Below are 20,471 nucleotides of genomic sequence, written 5' to 3' on the forward strand. Positions count from 1 at the left end.
ATGCATGTTTAAACTAATCATGTTTGTGGATTACCTCAATGAACTAAATGAATTATTATTATACAAATTAAGCAATTATTACGCATATATTTAGGTCTATATATTGTTTCAGAGTGCACATGTACAAAGTTTCATTATAATGTGATGATTAATCCTAACTAAATTAGTGGAAAGCGGAAAAGTTAATTATTATGCAAAGTAGGTAATTATTATATATATAAACCTAAAACTAATTTGATCATCACATTGTATGTATTGTGTACATATGTACCAAGATTCATTGAATTAAGATAAGTACTGTCACAGACCATCTATGTACAAAGTTTCATTGAAATGTGATTAGAACCAAAAATTATGATTTATTATGAAAATTAGGTAATTAATATGATCTGATTTTAACCCAAAACTGAGCAGGTCTGTGCATTGTCCTGGAGCATCAATGTACCAAGTTTCATTGAAATGAAATAATTAGTACATGTATCAGTGTAAAAGCTGAAAATTGACTAATTATGCAAATTAGGTAATTAATATGCACTGATTTTAACCCAAAACTAATCAGGTCTGCATTGTCCTAGGACATCTATGTACCAAGATTCATTGAAATGGGATAATTAGTACTTGTGTAAAAGCTGAAAATTAACCATTGATGCAAATTAGTAATAGTACTTGAAATATCAAAATCTGGAAATTGATTAATTATGCAAATTAGGTAATTAATATTTCACATATCTGTCTGTGCATCGTCCTATGTATCTATGTAAGTTTTATTGAAATATGGTGATTAGTACCTGAGATATCAGTGGAAAAGCCGAAAATTTATTAATCATTATGCAAATTAGGTTAATTATATGCATGGATTTTTACCCAAAACTAATCACATCTGTGCATTAGTTCAGAGCATCTATGTACCAAGTTTCATCAAAATCTAATGAATGGCTCTTTAGATATCAGTGGAACAGTCAACGAACAGCTAAAAATTATCTAATTATCATGCAAATTAGTAATTAATATATATGGATTTCAATCAAAACCTAATCAAATCTGTGCATTAGCCCAGAGCATCTATACACCCAGTTTCATTAAAAACCAACATACGGTTCTTGAGATATCAGTGGAACGAACGGACACACACACACACACACACACACACACACACACACACACACACATACTTGTATTGCTATATGTTCCGAGGACTTCATTGGATTAACTTTTAATATAGTTGAATTAACTTTTAATATAGTTGCGATATGAACTCGATTAAAACGCGTTCCTATATAGGGTTGCGTTTTAATTGGAGTTTAATTAAACTCAATTACAATGCAATACAATGGAGAATTGCACTTTAATTAAGTTTAATTAAACTAGAGTTGAATATCCCGTGACTGAACATAGAAATGTTTGCGAAGCTTAGGTTTAGTATCAGGGTAAGGTATGGTATAATTATATTAATATTAATATAAACTGAACCATACCTTCCCCGATACTAAACCTAAGCTTTGCAAACCTGACTTAAATTCGATTAAATATTAATATAAATTATGAAACATTGTGGAGCCACCAATTTAGGGCTCCACTTGTACAAAGGGCTCCACTTTGTTTGTGTATGTCTGGCGTACTGGCTCTACTTCTACTTCTACGTCTACACCAACACACACACACACATACACATATACACACATACAGACAGACAGAGTAACTGTAAAGACTCCCATTGTGTGCTTCACACATGGAAGTCAAAAATGATGCTAACAATATAAATGGTTGTTGCCATGGATACTGGTTTATAATACCGGTAGTACTAGCTATATTTACATTAACATTAGACTTTCAAAAAGTTACTCAAAAATAGATTAAATAACTATTAATTTCTTCAATTAAATAAAGATGTGATCTGTAGTCATTTGTTGGCTTATATGAAAACCATGCAGAAAATGTCAGCAATGTCAACAGACATAAATTCATACATGACAATTTTACGATCATTAGTAAATTATTCATCATGTTGACATATCATGTAACATAATGTTATTACTGAGCAAAGAAACTTTAGAAACAACTCCCAAGTTATTTGAAACATGAAGTAAAAATATGGATTACCATATTTACTATATTAGAAGAACATTTCCAAATCACTGAAATATGTCTTACTCTGATCATAGATTCTTCATTTATATTTAAGCACATGTGCTTCTAATAGAGCAAAAACGGTTTATATATAAATATGACTGCAAGCAGTGATTAGGGTAGTTCCCAGGGGTGTTATGGTATAAATAAATATATGATATTTTGTTCAACAACATCATAACACACTGCTTGCCTCTGCAACAGAACTTGAGATATTACAGTTATACTTATAAATAAGGTAACATGACCATATATGGCAATCTGATAGTTTAGTAATATCTCTTGTTCGATGCCTTCATTATAGCGCTGGCTGCATGACCCTATCTCCAACAGTGCTTGAGATATCCTCATTGTCATCTGAATATTAAAATCATGCATATTAATTAGATCACATGACTAAATATGGTCTGATATGTTAGCCACATCTCTTGTCCAATGCTTTCATTATATCACTTGATGCATGTCCATATCTTCTACAGTGCAACATTTACCAAGTTTCATTGAAATATGACAAACAAGAAACAGACACGCATACATGTACATACATACACACAGACAGGCTAATCCTAAGGATTCCTATTGTGTGATAAGCACACACAAAAATATCAAAAATTTCAACAATTCACACGCACATTAATTTGGCCATTTTGAGTGATGCATTAAGTATAACAAATGGTTTGCTGTCATTTTAGGCAGTTGAGCCCAAATCAAAATGTTATCTACTGAGCATGTTACTACACATATATGCAATGCCTTATGGGAGAGAACTTATAACAAAACTGAGAACTAAATAAATTAAATGGCAATTATTTAAAAAGTTTTAACAATATTTAGGATTATCATAAAAAATTTTCATGTCATTGAGCAAAATTGCAGTCTCAATCTAGTTTCAATGAATATACTATTGTGAACCAAATACCATAACCAAAGAAAATGACTAACAAATATTTGCATAGTGACCCCCTAAGTTGGTGCAGTTAATGATTTATTTGCATAATGACCCTCTAAAACAGCACAGTACCGGTAAATGATTTACTTGCATTGAAAAAGTGAAATAAATGATTTTCACCACTAAACAACACGTAACTGATTTATTTGAATTGAAACCTCCTCAAACAGTGCCATAAATGATTTGCATTTACCCCCTAAGTCAGTGCAGTTAATGACTTGCATATCGACCCCCTAAGTCAGTGCAGTTAATGACTTGCATAGGGATTCCCAAAGACAGTTTAAGTGATAAAGAGGATAGACTAAAGGTTAATTGATAGAACATTAGGAGTGTGAACTAGAATCTTAGGAATTAAGTTCTGCATATCTGATGTAATAAGTAAAATTATCATCAACTCAAAAAGTATTTATATATTTCATTCATTCATCATATTTCTTAATTTTTTATCGACATGAAATTGCCTTTAAAAGTTGAATTATATTTCAATCAAATAAATACATTTGGAATATAATATTTTAAATAATGAGTAGTACTGATAGTACTCCTATAAGAAAGCCATCAATTCTGTACAGCAAAGTTTAAGTTGTTATGGTTACCATCATCATGCCGTGCTGTATCAATCTCTTTAGACCATTGATGCTGTTAAAGGTGAAAGGTTAAACAGCAATAAAAACTTATTGGGCATGCTCATAAACAATCCATCTGTTTAAAATAATGAATGAAGTTGGTGATGAGTAGATGAGTCTGAATTCAATACAATACACCCAGTGAAGTTTACGTACCCACCGCATCTTGCCCATGAAAGTATCATATAACTCAAAAGAGAGATATAAATGGAGTTGAATTAATAGAGTATATTCTTTCTGTCATTAAGACTCTCATGCATTTTCAATGATAACATTCTTTGGCCGTGTTCTTAGCAGGAGATGATCAGTGAACTATCTCTTGAATGTGCTCACTTATATATCTAAATATACATCTGTAATGTAAGGTCATATCAGTAGTGGATGAATGCGACCACAGCATGGAGGTCTGATATTGCTAACATCAGCTGTGGTAAAACTAGGTACTAGCTGAACTCAAAGAGAGCTGCAGCCCAAATATGGAATATGTTTAACCAAATATGGTCAAAAGCTATGATTGATGATACAAACCAGTGGAACACATACAAGACAAATTAATTATATGGCGTTGAGGAATGAGTCACAGCTTTGTACAATCCCTCCCCCTCCCCCTCCCCTCCTTTACAGACTGACCCTTACAAATGTTTCTTGCTGAATTGCAACACCCCCTCCCTTTCACAGCAGAATCCTTACAAATGTTTCTTGCTGAATTGTACCACCTCCCTATAACAGCAAAATCCTTAGAAATGTTCATCACAGGATTGCATTCTTATCCCTTTTACAGCCATTTTTACAAATATTTCTCATTGGAATGTGCACCCTCTTTTATAGCCTCACAGGATTCATCTCCCCTTTACAACCTGATGCTTACAAATGTTTCTCATCGGATTGCATTCCAAAGATTTAAGTGAATGGAAGAAACTAATTTAATTTAATAGAGAATTCCATCCTATCAAGATAAGTATTGAGTCACCCTCTCAATATGACCTGTACATTGCTACATATGGACATGAATAGCTATCACATCATAGCATACCAGGGTCAAAGGTTAAACCCTGGATAAAATAGCTGTGCATAGTATAGTATCATCCATAACCACAGAAAACAAAAAACATGCAAGTACATCCCAAAATACAAATCAGAGAAGTTTCATTATTAATATTAAAAGTAACTTTTTCAGCAAAATACACAAAAGTTATTATGAAGTTATAGTATAGATTTTGAAGAATTTAAATTTTTTTTCATTTACCACAATTATTGAAAATGCAGATTATATTTAGCATACCTCATAAATTTCTTATGATAATGTCATCAGCTGGAGAGGCATTAATTATATCTACCGGTATATTAGATTTAATAATTGCAGCCTGTCAGATTTAAACCCTCAATATAGTTACAAAACAGTTGTAAAACATCACATAGAGGTGGGAGGAGCCCTATTCTTACACAGAGACATAAACATGAAACTAGATATGCACAATTAAACATTATTTACCAAAAAAAAGAAACACTCACCAAATAGAGAGCTTATAAAGAATCTGGTCTGGTAGAAAGAAGCAGACTAGCACACTAGACTAACTTTAAAAGAGCAGCAAGACAGATTGTGACAACCCAGCACACTAGGAGAGTATAAGACTTGGTGTAAAAAAAGGAATTTAAATATGGTCTTGCTCATATGAAAAAAAGTTATTTAGGTTATACCACTAAACAAGACAAGGGGTGATCTAGTTTCCTATTGGAATGTTGATGGTATTTAGCTATAAACGTTAACTTGTTGCTTGTTTCAATAACTTATTTAAATTAGGTGTATCATTCTAGGCCAATACTGAAGGGGTTCTGTTGTCACAGACATGGTTGGGATAATTTTTTTAAAAACATGACACCCCTTATTTGTGAATGGTTGAGCTGAGTGATTAGTAATAGAAGCTGGTGTAAGACACCACTGTGGCTTACTAGAGTGCAGTGTGCAAAATCCTTCTGAGTAGGTTGCTAGGAATGTGGTTATGCCAATCAGAAGAAACTGCCTTAAACAGAGGCCTCAACCTTAGAGAGAGACTCCCTTAAAAATGGCCCCAACGGGGAGAGACTTTAAACAAACACAGCTGACAAGTAGACTAAATGAGTACAAGCTAACATTACAGCTGGCTAACTTATAAATCTAAAGTTGAAGATATACAAGTCCAAGAAGAGGACATCGCAGCGAGGTGATCTTCAGATTTACTGAAGAACTAAGAAAATGATAAATATCAGTTTTTGTAAATTTACAGCTCTTAAGGGACGACGTCAAAAGATCGATGTCGGATAAAAAACTTAATTCCTTTAGTTTTTTTCCAAACCTCCCCCCCCCCCACTGAAACTTAATTGATAAATATTGGTCATGGCATCAGACTACATTTACCATTAAATACAAATTGATAATCGGACAGTAGTATTGCATAGACGTTGGTTGTCGGGTGGGTGTAAAAAGATTTTACAAATGCACCTCATTTGACGCACAGATTTACACTCGAACCAAACCATTTTTCTGTGTTTTTTTTCCCTTTTCAGTTATTTCTGTCCATGATTGGATAGAATAAAAACGAAATACAAATACTCCAAGATTTTTTTGACTTCATTAAAAAATAAAATCGTTTTTGTAGGATGGAAACTTTTTGAGGTTAAAACCCCCCACCCCCAAACTAAAGGAAATAAGTTTTTTATCCGACATCGACCTTTTGACGTCATCCCTAAAGATTTTAGGCAATCCTAAATGAGAGAGTGGTAATTCAAACCTGATGGAGCTTTCCATTTCTTTTGGGTGATGGAGTATGTTGCAAAAAAACACATTTAAAAAAATTCTCAAATGATAATCTAACAAAAATGGCTTGTGTAAAAACAGAAGATACTCAACAAACAACACATGCAACAATTTCTAAAAAACCTCTCTTTGGAAAGTAAATATGTGAATTTATAGAAAAAAATAATTTCAAACAAAAAATAATAAATTCATAAGTTAGAAGCTGATCAAAGAAAACTGTATTCAAAACTTAGTTACCATGACAACCATCATTTTGAAATAGAAAAAGGTAGACCAACAAAAAATTCAGTAAAGGATATAATATGCTAATGGTGTAATAAAAATGTTATTGGAGTTGAGCTACTTTGTTGAAAGTAAAATATAGAAGCAAAAAAAAACATTCTTCAGAAAAATCAATATTCCACCAGAAATTAAACAGTAAATTATTTATATATTCACTTTGAGTAGAGAATCAAACATTATTAAAAAGTTAGCTGCCAATATATGTACCACAGAGATAACAACAGGGAAGAATGAGTGAATAATTGATCTGTGATTCAGACATTCTCTAAAAGTTCCTAAGTGTGCTACTATAACAAGTTATGCATGTATATCATCTGTAAGCTTAGATGTAGGCATATACGATGAGGACTTTTTTGGATCATAGACCACTGTCATTTACTTAGATGCATTATACTACTAATATAGAAAAAAAACGATATATGTTTTAACCATAGACCACTATCACTTACACAAGTGTATGCACAACTAAAATAGAGTGATACGATCTAACTAATACAATGGCAACAAATAAAGGAAATAACGGTAGACACCCCCCCCCCAGAAAACAAAACAAAATCAAAGAAAGCTTAGAAAGAACTCCCATGTGCTGAGAGTATTGGAGACACATTAAATATAATTCGAAATTACTTAGCAGAAAACTAATTATGCAAATCAGAAAATTAATATGAACAGATTTGAGTGTAAAACTAATGAGGTCTGCGCGTACGGCACCTAATCGCCTAGCTTCATGCCACTACACGTCGTCCCCTCGGCCACCGGGCATCTCCAAAAAAAAGATGCTTAATAACCGAGCTTATTACGTGCAGAGAACATGAAACCCGTCCATGCGATCCGCGCCACACAGCATGGCCAGAATGCGGCAAAGGCCTTCAGATCTGGCTGTAGTATGATGGTGAAAGTAATGGTACAGCATTATAACAGTGAATAAGCACTGAGAAATAATTTTAAACTCATAGTTGCTGTCGACATAGGAAGTAAAGTAAGCAAATAACGCCGAATAAACGGCAAGGTAAATACTACGTTTAATTATAGTAAACACGTACTGTGTGCGTGACTCGAACCGGCGCTCGCGTACGGCACCTAATCGCCTAGCTTCATGCCACTACACGTCTTCCCCTCGGCCACCGGGCATCCCCCAAAAAAGGATGCTTAATAACCGAGCTTATTACGTGCAGAGAACATGAAACCCGTCCACGCAATCCGCACCACACAGCGTGGCCAGAATGCGGCAAAGGCCGCGCGTCGGTCGATACTCCAGCTGTACTGTCTTTGTGCAATCTTTGAGGTATCCTCGTAATAACCTTATTATTATACATCTTTTCCTTCCAAGGATAACCATGGGAATGCTGAAATCCAAAATGTTTAAAACAGAATCAGCGAACTTCTTTGTGTAGAGTCTGGTCAAACCCTGGTGGCAGCTATGTTTGTTTTTATTATTATAGGACGCTTACGCACATAATCATTCCATATTTGGAATTTCCATTTCCTTATAAAAGATATTAAATACAATAATAATATACATGATATAATTACAATGAAGACAGTACAGTTCACTGCTCACTTAATAAACATATCAAACGAAACCTAGAAATTTGAAAAATACCAAACCAAAAATTTTTTCCTAAAGAATAAATATATATGTATGGGACACATTTATTTTAGATAATAAGTCTGTGTGTTAGCCTGACCTGTGGGCAGTTAGTGAATGTCACGACATTTAATGAACTTTCTATCTCATTAAATTTGTTATTTAATGACCTATCAGACAAGGTCATGACCCCAAGCATTTCTATTTAAAGGGATCATAAATATTATAATGGAATCTAAACAGGATGTAACATATTTTATTTCAATCTCATAATCTCAACAATTAATCAGATGCAATGATATCATGCTAACAATTTACAAAATGTGATTTTTTTATTATTGAAGTTCCATAAATATTATCTCAACCTGCTTTCAATCAGCAGCACCCCTCTATAAAAGTGGAGAGATCTAAATATTTGCTTGTTGCTTCTATCTATTCACTGCGTTCCAATTAGGTAGATCAGTCCTTTGGTCTTTATAAAACAAACACAATATATTTGTGTTGCTTTCTTGAGCGACACTAATCATTATGAGGGCAAGGTAACAGCTGGGTTACTTGGGTGAGATGCAATTATTTTGCACTCTGGATATCATATATATACTCTGGGGCATACCATCCTTGTCATAAGTAGTAAGCATCCCCCAGAACAAATATTAGGTAATTAGATGAATCCACAATAATAAAAGTCAGGGATAATTTTAAATCATAATACAGGAATAATAAAAAGGAAATGTGATTCATTCTGATTTCAATTGATCAGTTTTTCATTTGTTTAAAAACAATTTTTACTCACTATTTATGTCAAGGAATCTTATCATAGTAGGTGATCTTAATTTTGCTGACTTGGCAGAATCCAAATTCAATGTCCATGATTTGAATTGTACACAACTCAATGGTCCATTTGAAGTTGAGTCAGATTCGTTCACTAACAGATGTGATTTTGAAAGGTTGAGGTTAGTAGATACTTGTGTTCAAGTGGATCTGGATAGTTTAACACATAAATTTACAATTATGGTAATATAGTTCAGCACTGCCCTGTCACGTGTCCCATGTGACAAGCATAGTATAAGATTGTATATTTTATTTAGAAAATACACACTAATAGGTTGCATGAATCCAAATTAGAATTTATCAAAACCACAAAAAAACTGAATAGGACATTCACAATATAATTTGATGTCTTTGTATCAAATTTAAACAAAATCAATAGTGTATCTGAGAAAAAGAAAGAATGCATAAGAAACACATGGCTGCCAGTCTGCTATTTAAAATAAAGTTGCAAAATAAAATAAAATAAACAATATACATCAGTATGCCACCATGCGTGATGTTAATGTCAAGTTTGACTCCTGCATACCTGAGAAAAAGCTGACGACACATTCAATAGTTAATTTTTGATGTTTTTTGGAAAAATATCATCCCTTGACTTGTTGATGTCTTGTAATGAATTTCATCCCTAATGTTATAGCAGTAACAAATGTTACAAAATCAGTTTTTTTACTATTATACCTACCTCATCACATGCTTCACATCGTGGGGTTATAAGCTCGGCATAATGTCGTTCATCATAAATCTCACCATCCTTGAAAAAGTACGCAAGATCCACCAATAACTCATCACATTCATGACAGCAAAAGCAAAAGGGATGCCAGCAAATATCGTCAGCTAGTTTGTCAGTAAACACTGCCATCTCACCAGCTGGGATCTCACCCTTGCATTTGAAACATTCCTAGTGACATAAAAAAAACAGTTTTAAGGCATTTTTTGGGAGGCATAAATGTTTTACGATACACAAATTTTACCGGTTTAATCAATTGAGGGCGCAGTGCTGTGGTGGAATAGGCTTTAAACAAATGATTGTCCCACACTTTTTCTGGTTGCGATCAGTACCAAAACATTTATTGTGTGAATTGTCTGTCAAAGGGGTAAAAAAACAGCATTATACTTTGTAACTTTTGAGTATGATTGAGAAAGTTACCGAGGGGGGGGGGGGTATACCAGACAGTGATTAAAAAGGGTTAGAATGTGATGAAACAACACAAAATTGTCCAAGCAATGTATATCACTATCACTGCTGTATACTTAAAAATAATCAAAGAAAGCTTAGAAAGAACTCCCATGTGCCGAGAGTATTGGAGACACATTAAATATAATTCGAAATTACTTAGCTGAAAACTAATTATGCAAATCAGAAAATTAATATGACCAGATTTGAGTGTAAAACTAATGAGGTCTGCGCAATGTAACAGAAAATCTATGTCTCCAAGTTTAATTGAAATGTGATTAGAACCAAAAAATTATGAATTATTATGCTTATTAGGGAATTAATATGAACAGATTTTTACCCCAAACTAATTAGGTTTGTACATTGTCCTAGAGCATCTTTGTACTAAGTTTCATTGAAATGGAATAATTAGTACCGTGAAAACTCCAAAATTTCGACCCCTCTAAAAATTCGATTGGCTATTTATTTGCCGGGTTTCGGTGTTTTATTTACCTCCAAATTTTCGACTCCACTAAAAATTGCCGACTCATTCTTATTCGAAAATTGCGACCAGTTTTAGTTTTCCCCCAAACGAAAAAAAAAACCGATGTGAGCGTTCAAACGGGACCTTCCTCGAAGGCATGAATCCGGGTTTCTGATTGACTGAGAGATTTTTATTTTATTGGTAACGAAAATATATTCTAAATAAACGAAGTTTCAAATAAAAACGAACACAAAAATCTCGGCATGCTGCGTTTCTGAATTGTTGATTATTACTGTACTCAGTAGTGATTATAATAATGTACACAAAATAAATTTGTTGAATGGTTATGAAATACAAATAAAAGTCAACTAAGTTTCATCGTAAGCGAATGATTCCGGTCTCGTATAAACGTTTGATGCTGTAGGATATCCGCCATGTTCTCTTAGGTCAAATAGGTCAAATCGCTAATTAACCAATCAAAAAGCTGGATGATGCCAACGTGTTCAAATTACCATAGCTTATTTAAATATGTTAATGTTATTGAACGCAATGCGAAGAGATTGATGTTGTAGTACGATATTTTGGCTTGGATTTTGATGCGAAAACGGCATGATTTTTTTTTAAATAAAAAAATTAGTTGTTTTTAAAAAATAAACTGGTCATCTGAAGAATAATTTAACATTGTTCACAGTGATAACAGCTCATTCTCGAAAGGAAGCTTACCCGCTCACGCTAGTCACGATAAAAATCATACACGTGTACTCTTGAATAGACAGACGTCAATGACTACGGTAAAACTTAGACTCTATTTTAGCCGGCAGGATTGATTGAAATGTCCGAAAAATGACGCCAAAATACACCTTAAAAGTCCCATTTTATTTTCTTAAATCCCATTTTATTTTTTAATCTAAGGGCGAATTTACGGCAGAATTTGGTCCCTCAAATAAGGGACACGTGAGCTTTGATTCTAACCGGATACATTGCACTGGGTCGGGGAGATAGTTTGCTAAACTTCCATGTATCTTTTGTCCAATGGGTACCTGTACTTCGAACATTCGCAAGTTTTCCTAGGTAGTGCGAGACAGCTTTGTCTTTTGACCTATTAGTTTTGTGCTGACCTCTTCTGAGCGTCTTGATGTTTTGTTTTGCTTGTCATAATACTCACTGATTGATGACTTTGTTTAGATTTTGAGTTACAACTCGGCCACGACTCTAAAAACATGTCACATTTCTAACGCCAATTATTTAAAACCGGTCGAAATTTTGGAGTTTTTACGGTACTTTAGATATCAGTGTGAAAGCTTAAAATTGGTTAATTATGCAAATTAGGTAATTAATATGTACAGATTGTAACCCACAATTATTCAGGTCTGTCTATTGTCCTACAGCATCCATGTACATTCATTGATATGTGATGTATAGTACCTGAGATATCAGTGTGAAAGTTGGTTAATTATGCAAATTAGGTGATTAATATGCACAAATATTTACCGGAAACTAATTGGGTCTGCATAATTCTAGATTCATTGAAATGTAAATGATTAGTACTTTAGATATCAGTAGAAAAGCTGAAAATTAATTATGCAAATTAGGTAATTAATATGCACAATTATTTACCCTAAAACTAATCAGGTCTCTGCATAGTCCTAAAGGATCTATGTACCAAGTTTCATTGAAATGCGATGATTAGTACTTGAGATACCCATGGAAAAGCTGAAAATTAACTAATTATGCAAATTAGGTGATTAATATGCACAAATATTTATCGAAAACAATCAATCTCTGCATAGTCCTTGAGTATGTAAGTACCAAGTTTCATTGAAATGTAATGCTAACTACTTATATCAAATGCTGAAAATTAATTAATTATGCAAATTAGGTAATTAATATGTACTGATATTACCATAAAAACTATCAGGTCTGTGCAGTGTCGTATGACATCTATGTACCAAGTTTCATTTGAAATGTGATGATTAGTACTTGAGATATCAGTGGAAAAACTGAAAATTGACTAATCATTATGCAAATTAGGTAATTAGTATCCACGGATTATTACCAAAAACTAATCAAAACCTAGCATTAGTTCAGAGCATCTATGTACCAAGTTTCATCAAAATCCAATGAGTGGTTGTTTAGATATCAGTGGAACAGTCATGGAACCACTAAAAAATAGCTAATTATCATGTAAATTAGGTAATTAATATGCATGGATTTTTACCAAAAATTAATCAAATCTGCGCATATGTTCAGAGCATCTATGTACCAAGTTTCATCAAAATCCAATGAGTGGTTCTTTAGATATCAGTGGAACAGTCATAGAACAGCTAAAAATTAGCTAATTATCATGCAAATTAGGTAATTAACGAGCATGGATTTTTACCAAAACCTAATCAAATCTGCGCATTGGCCCAGAGCATCTATGCACCAAGTTTCATCAAAAACCGATGTATGGTTCTTGAGATAGCAGTGGAACAGTCGGACACACATACACACACACATACACACATACACACATACACACATACACACATACAGACACACTAACTGCAAAGACTCCCATTTTGTGCTTCGCACATGGGAGTCAAAAACAACAAAAATAATATTTACTAAAATTAAAAAAAATAAACAAGATGAAAAAATCTGTCAAGAATTCAAAAATAATATACCAAAAAAACATTGCCAAAAATGGCAAAAATATTCACTAATATTAAAGAATATAAGTTACACTATCATAAAATAAACAAATCTGACTGAGGTCCACCTAATTAAGGCAATTAGGCTAGCCATTTTTAAGAAGTTCTGGAACTGAATGTATCATCACAATGCTGAGTAACTAACGCCTAAGTTACATTTGTAGTGAATATGACACCCATACAGCTGACAGTTTTTAAGAAAAAGTCAAAAATGTAAAGTTGTTGATGGCGGACAATGATGATGGATGACCAGTAATATGAACAGCTCATCTCTATCGACTTGTCAACAGTGAAGCTAAAAATTGATTGAGTTCCAGAGATCTTACCATGTCAGTGGGGATGGGATCTTTCACAATACCAATTCCAAACGCCTCAGCATCACGATACTCCACAAAGTTGGTAAACTGTTCAACAGCATCTTCTGTATCTTCCATAAGAGTACAGAAATCCAAAGACAGATCTTGTCGCGGTATTTGCAGAATCATTTGTTTATCACGATTGGTTTCACCAGGTGTATGTAGTTTAGGAATACTACTATTCGGCAATGAACTCATATATTTATCAATCTAGAAAATAAAAAAACACAACACTGTCAATAATAAGGAAACAACATGTTTTGTTGAAATTGTCACTGATAAAATTGTTGCAATCTCTGTTATGGATACTCAGAAATATAAGTTGCATAAGTGAATGCATCAAGGGATATCATGTTTTAGATCATTTTTTTAAATTTGCTTAACAATAATGATTGTTGTGGCATGTTTTGTACAAAATGTTAGAGTGCGAGTTTTTTTTCAACACCGCAATATAATAGACAACAATCATTATATATATATTTTTTAAATTAATTAGAGGCATGAATTTTGATGGTGCCAAGTAAAGATCAAAATACTCTATGAGTAAGCCGGTCTGTGTTGACACCAGGAAAAGACTTGAAAACAGTTCAACAACACAATGTTAAAAAAAGGTGCCAGACATTAACCTAGGGTGGTGTTTTGGTTACAGTGATCTCCCAAATTATGATCCTTTAACCAAAACATGCCCAGGGTGTCCTTTTAGATAAATACCGTTATACCAATAAAAACAAAGAATATTGCAAAGTTTGACTCATTGACTTGAGGGCAGTATTCAATCATACCTTTTCAGAATCCAATTGTGCAGGTACCCATGAATAGCCATGACTGACAGACCTTTCTTTTTCCTCTTTAGTGCTATCATCCTCAGAAGATGTCAAACCCATATGTTCTTTGACAGTCACATAGTTGTCATGTATGATGTCATGTTCTATCCGCAAACAGCGACAATTCAAACAGTTTTTCCTGATGTAAGAAGATTATTTTATTGCTGTTATGACCAATTTTTATTTGTTTTGCTTGCTTACTTATGTCATTTTTAATGTTTTAAAATTTATATAAATATTTCCGATTCATGTATATTATATTATATTATATTATATTATATTATATTATATTATATTATATTATATTATATTATATTATATTATATTATATTATATTATATTATATTATATTATATTAGTCTAAACATATTGTTTTATAGCAATTTCCATAAATTGAAGATATCTGTTCTGTTAATGTTCTTTTTAAAACTGCATGTTAATTGTGTTGGTTCTTGTACAAATAACTTCATAAACTTTTGTTTTGATTTTAGAGTGACAAGACATGAGAAAAGTATTAAATTGGTGCACGGTGAGTAGTCTCAGGGGCGGAGTTAGGTCACAGAACATTCTATGTTGCTAAGACAAGCACCACTGTACCCTGTATTTATATGGGCTCTTCAAGAGCCACTGTTCACTTGTGAAAACAGCTAAAGTTGAGAAAACTATGAGACAATCCTGAGCAAATACTGTAAAATACTTTATTTTCGCTTGGAATAAATTTTTCCTATTTTTGCTATAGGGATGATTCAGTGCAAATTAAATCCAGCAAATATACCGTTTTTTCTACATATACATTCAACTAGTAAAATATCAGTGAAAATTAATTCCACACAAAACACCAAAAAGGCTTTTCAGCAAAAATTAATTCCATCTAAAATAAATTAATTTACAGTATGTTTCACATCTCAAAATTATCCCAAAGGTGATCTTTGCTAGGCGATGGAAATACCTGGATGTCTGCCCTCATTAAGGTAGCGAGAGGGGGAAAAACTAGAAACTAGAAAAAAAAACTTGTTTCTAAAAATCCTGGATTATGCAACCTTACATTGTGTACTTTCTTTATCTTTGGTCCAAATTTACAGTGCGCATGCATTTGTTGAGTAATTTCAATTTATTCCCGGAAACTTAGTTGTAGGTGAACACGTCCTTCATGCATTTACATATCATGTTGAGTGACGGACTGAAGACAAAGGATTTAATTTGCATACTGATTTGTTGACCATCCAGCTTTATTATATCCTGTGTAATCTATAAGTAGGTAGTGTCTGTTACGCGATCAAAGCATAAACAAACATTACACTATAGTATTTCAAGCTTTTCTCGGTGTTTTAATAACCTAATATATCATGGGAAGGAGTTCTAAGATGAAAAAAAACTGGCCGCCGAAAAATGTCCGACACCGTTAAAAGATATCTAAATGAAAGTGGCCTGGGCTCATATTATAGTCAGCCCGCAGAGTGAAATCAAATATGTAACTCCGTGACTGACATTTTTCCTGCGTCAAAAAAGAGTGGACATTCTTTTGATGTGAATCGTAAGCTGGGTCGTCGCGCAATGCGTAAATTTTGTAGCTATATGGGATTACCGCCTCCCCTATTATATCTGGAACCACATTCAGAGAAAACACTCAGAAAGTTTTAGACGTTACTAAAAGACTATTAGAACAAGAATTTCAAGATGCCGCCGATGAAATAAGAAAACTCAAAACAGAACTGGCGGAGATAGACGACAGTGGTGACACCGATACAAAAAAAACAGTGGATATAGCGGTTTCTGTCGACGGGTCAAGCTGGGTGGTTCGAATTCAAATATCAGTGCGTGAACACTGGAGGTCATTACCCAATGCCGCACGTAATTCAAACACGTGGTTAGCAGAGTTCAGTCGAAATGTACGTGAATAATGCGATCGAAATCCGCTGCCCAGAGTTTATTATATTATAGTAAAATTTAATATGATGCACGATATGGTTATATTACATATTCACTTCATTTCGAATAAAATAATTCACCATTGGAACATCGATGAATCACAAGTATTTAAAATATTTTCTTGACTTTCCGTAGACACCTGACTGCTATCCTTTTTAATGATTTAAATGCGCCCATGTTTATGTTTGCGTAATTATTACGAATGCAACGCATTATCAAGTCAGTAATATTGAAATATTCACAGATCCAATACTCCGGGTCAGCATCCTAACAATAGTAAAAATTAACTTGAGTTTGCGTAATTATCATGAAAGCAATACATTACAAAGTTGAAATATTCAGAGCTGGTACAATATTGTAAACAAATTTGCGTAATTAGAAAAGCAGTGCACCAAGTAAACGATGTTGATATATTCAAAGTATTTTTCTTAAAAAAATCGAATCCTCCATAAGGGCGGGGTATCGGTAGTGCTGACTTAGAGCTAACTGATTATAACAAATCCGATAACGGTACACTCTCCATAGGCTGAGAGTAATGCAAACATATCTGTACTTGAAGGCATGTATATCCCGTAAGTAAATATATGCTGTCATGAAGGCCCGCCCTATGTTTAGAGAACTGATTGTACTGATGACACTGTTCAACTTTTCAACATAACAAAGAGACTTGAATAAATTAATTGCGCGGTACGCCATCTTGCTCAAGTTAGCATCCACTTTCGACGAAACTGCTAAGTTTTGTCACATTTTAGAAAACAGACAACCAATTTTTCACAATCTAACATTCCACGCATATCAGATACTTGTATATTTACAAAGTATGATCGAAATGGTCAACATTATGTCATTAATTAGCTGTTTATCTGTGACCAAATTAAAAGAAAACAACGTTTTATTGAGTTTTTACGGAAACTAATTTTTGACTATCATAACTATTGAAGATGCCATCTTTCAACACTTTTCTCTACGCTAATGTACAAATTACACAATCTATTCGCCACAAAATGGGCTAAAATATGATGTCTCATGGACGTTTATGTGAGCCGTTGACGTTGAGTTACGGCCTTTGGAACAGGAAAACGTTTGTAAAATTTAGTCCATAAAGTCCAACAGGCTTTATCTTCAGAACTATGGGGCACATAAAAAATTCGAGATCATTATCTTATAAAGCAACAGTGAAAAGATCAGAAACATAGAAAAAAGGAACACTGAGAAACGGCCAATCCCGCAAAAAAACTCTATGTTTAGGAGGTTAACAGGAACGATCATAACTTAATCCCCTGAGCAAATATCAAACATATATGATCGTATTCTGCTATATCTCAGTTTTCTGAAAACATATACATTGCCATAACTGCATGCTTAGTAACTGGTGAGGAAAGTCATAAACTCCATTAAACTATAAATTATGTTTCCCCTCTCGCTACCTTAATAATCCCGTCAGGGATTTGGACCTGGATCATACTAAATCATCGCAGTTCAAAAACAGTAAATTTAAAACAAAATTGTGTAGCTCTCAAAGCATCAAAAACCTGGTTTAAAAACGAACCAAAACATTTTAAAATCGCTACTTTCAAAAAACATTCCTTTGAAGTCAATTCGCAATATCACAGTTGAGATGTAGGTGCCATTATATCCCTTGTTATTGGTCATACATATAAAATAGTCCTGTCAAACAAAAATGTCTGAAATAGGGTATTTTTATTTTGAAAAATTAAAAAATTTTGCAATTTTAGTTGCATTTGCCAGTCAGCATTTTTGTCACTAATTAACTCTGCAGCAATACTATAAGAGAGCCTCTGCCAATATTTACATATAAATAGAATAACCTCGCCCTGATGTTTATTGAATATAGAAGTTATTTTCACCCATGTTTTAGTGTATGGATTCTGTATTTTCACTCACTTTGCTCATCAAAATGGAACCACAGCATCAATTCTTCAGTATTATGTGTTTTGGTTAGCATGTGATTGTTATGAATTCTGACAACGAAAATATTTGAGGAAGTCATGACATTTTACTTGTGTTTGCCAAAGAATTAACGTTTGTAAGTTTATATAACACAGTAATTTGACAGAAACGTTTAAAGGTGAAGTGAGCGAGATGACGTCTGTTCTTAATGTACTTAACATGATTGCGTGTTAAAATTAATTGGTACCTGTGTGAATCAAAACATTGTTACATCATGGATGCCAACAATTTGTACTCAGAGTATCTTACAAGACAGTGTATCAATAATGACATATACACAGTATTTTAACAGAAACCAGTTCACCACCAGTTCCCTCTTTTCATAACAAGATAGTCCTGTTTATGGTTTGCAATTTCCTTCAGAAAATTGAGACAAAAAAGCTAAATTTTTTGAGTAAAAACTGAAAATTGACTCAAATTTTTTCTGTTCTGTTGGCTCCAAAATTAGGGTTCATTTCCAGAATATAAAGGAAAGTGGATGTGAAAGTCTGGTAGGGAAAAGGTTAATGTACTAATTCAAAATTATCTCTAAATTGAAATCATATAATATTACGAGGATACCTCAAAGTACAGTGGGAATATCAACCACCACGCAGCGGAGGTCGATGTTTGAGGTATCCTCGTAATGACCTTCTTATCATACATCTTTTCCTTCCAAGGCTACATCATGGGAATGCCGAAATTTAAAACTAAAAAGTTTAGAACAGAATCAGCGAACTTCTTTGAGTGAAGTCCGGTTAAACCCTGGTGGCAGCCATGTTTATTATAAGAGGACGCTTACGCGCGTAATCGGAAATCGCATTCTCATATATGGTAGAATTAAAATACCTCGTAAAATACCACAAAATTATGACATGCTGCAACTTATAGCGTTACGGTGACAGATGTATAATGATTATTATTATTGAAGCCTTATTGTATTTATTTATAACTTTATTTCAAATGTAACCAAATTAGAAGCATCTATTATTCGAAAATCTATAATATATGTATAATGTTCACCAGTAATTCTCACATATAATATTAGCATGCTAATTCATGTAAATTTGACCTACTTGAATAGACAGGTGTTTAGAACAATTACACAGTGTTGCATACCTCCATTGATGTGGCTGAAATCCTGTACATTGCTCATTGCAATTTAAACATGGCTGCCCAGCATCCAACTCTTGAACTTGAATTTTCTAAAAAATAAGCAGAGAAATATTATGTAAATATATCAAACATTTGATGAGGTTTGCATGCTTTGAAGCCATACTGACATATCTTATAAGGAAAACATGATAGTCACATGATAGTCACATGATAAAGATGGATTTAACACATTGCCTGAAAACAGTACTCTGTAATTATCTTGGTCATGAGACAAATTGTTTCCTTTTATATAATAACACTTACTATAATTTTTAATTGCTATGGTATTCCTGTGGAGATTTTAAGCTGATAATTGTAAATCGCACATAATTTGTATAGAAATATATATACAAATACAGTATTTGTTCTCTTGATATTTACTTTTTTATGGATGATAATTTTTTAAGGGTGGTAGTCATGTACAAGATATATGGTCTCATATAAACAAAGATGGCGAATTTGACTGTTGTGCAGATCAACGAGTACAAACTCAGATGTTACCAAACTTTAATGGGGTATTTTAAGTTATTGAAAAGTATCGAAGGATTCGTTTGCGGTAATTAGTGCAAGTCGCGCCCAGGTCAAACCTCATTCTTGTGATTCCCCTTAGAAGATTGCATTGGATTATGGGAAAATCAATTTCTATTAACACAAATGTCGCACATGCGCAGTGCGGTTACCGCCACACTTTAACAATGGCCATTTTCTATGAATAATTTATGGTGTGAAA

General features: G+C 33.4%; 1 protein-coding gene across 1 annotated transcript in view; it reads right to left on the reverse strand.

Moving 5' to 3' along the window:
• Positions 1 to 20,471, reverse strand: part of LOC100378654 (four and a half LIM domains protein 3-like) — a 64,240-nt gene that overhangs the window by 19,361 nt on the left and 24,408 nt on the right. Inside the window, exons 2-5 of the mRNA XM_085505135.1 lie at positions 19,706 to 19,791; positions 14,666 to 14,846; positions 13,854 to 14,093; positions 9,880 to 10,095 (exon numbers count right to left, since the gene is read on the reverse strand). Coding sequence (XP_085361261.1) covers positions 9,880 to 10,095; positions 13,854 to 14,093; positions 14,666 to 14,846; positions 19,706 to 19,791 — 723 coding nt within the window. The remainder of the gene's footprint in view (positions 1 to 9,879; positions 10,096 to 13,853; positions 14,094 to 14,665; positions 14,847 to 19,705; positions 19,792 to 20,471) is intronic.

This window comes from Saccoglossus kowalevskii, chromosome 11, assembly GCF_978046115.1.
Source record: "Saccoglossus kowalevskii chromosome 11, keSacKowa6.1, whole genome shotgun sequence".
Lineage (NCBI taxonomy): Eukaryota > Metazoa > Hemichordata > Enteropneusta > Harrimaniidae > Saccoglossus > Saccoglossus kowalevskii.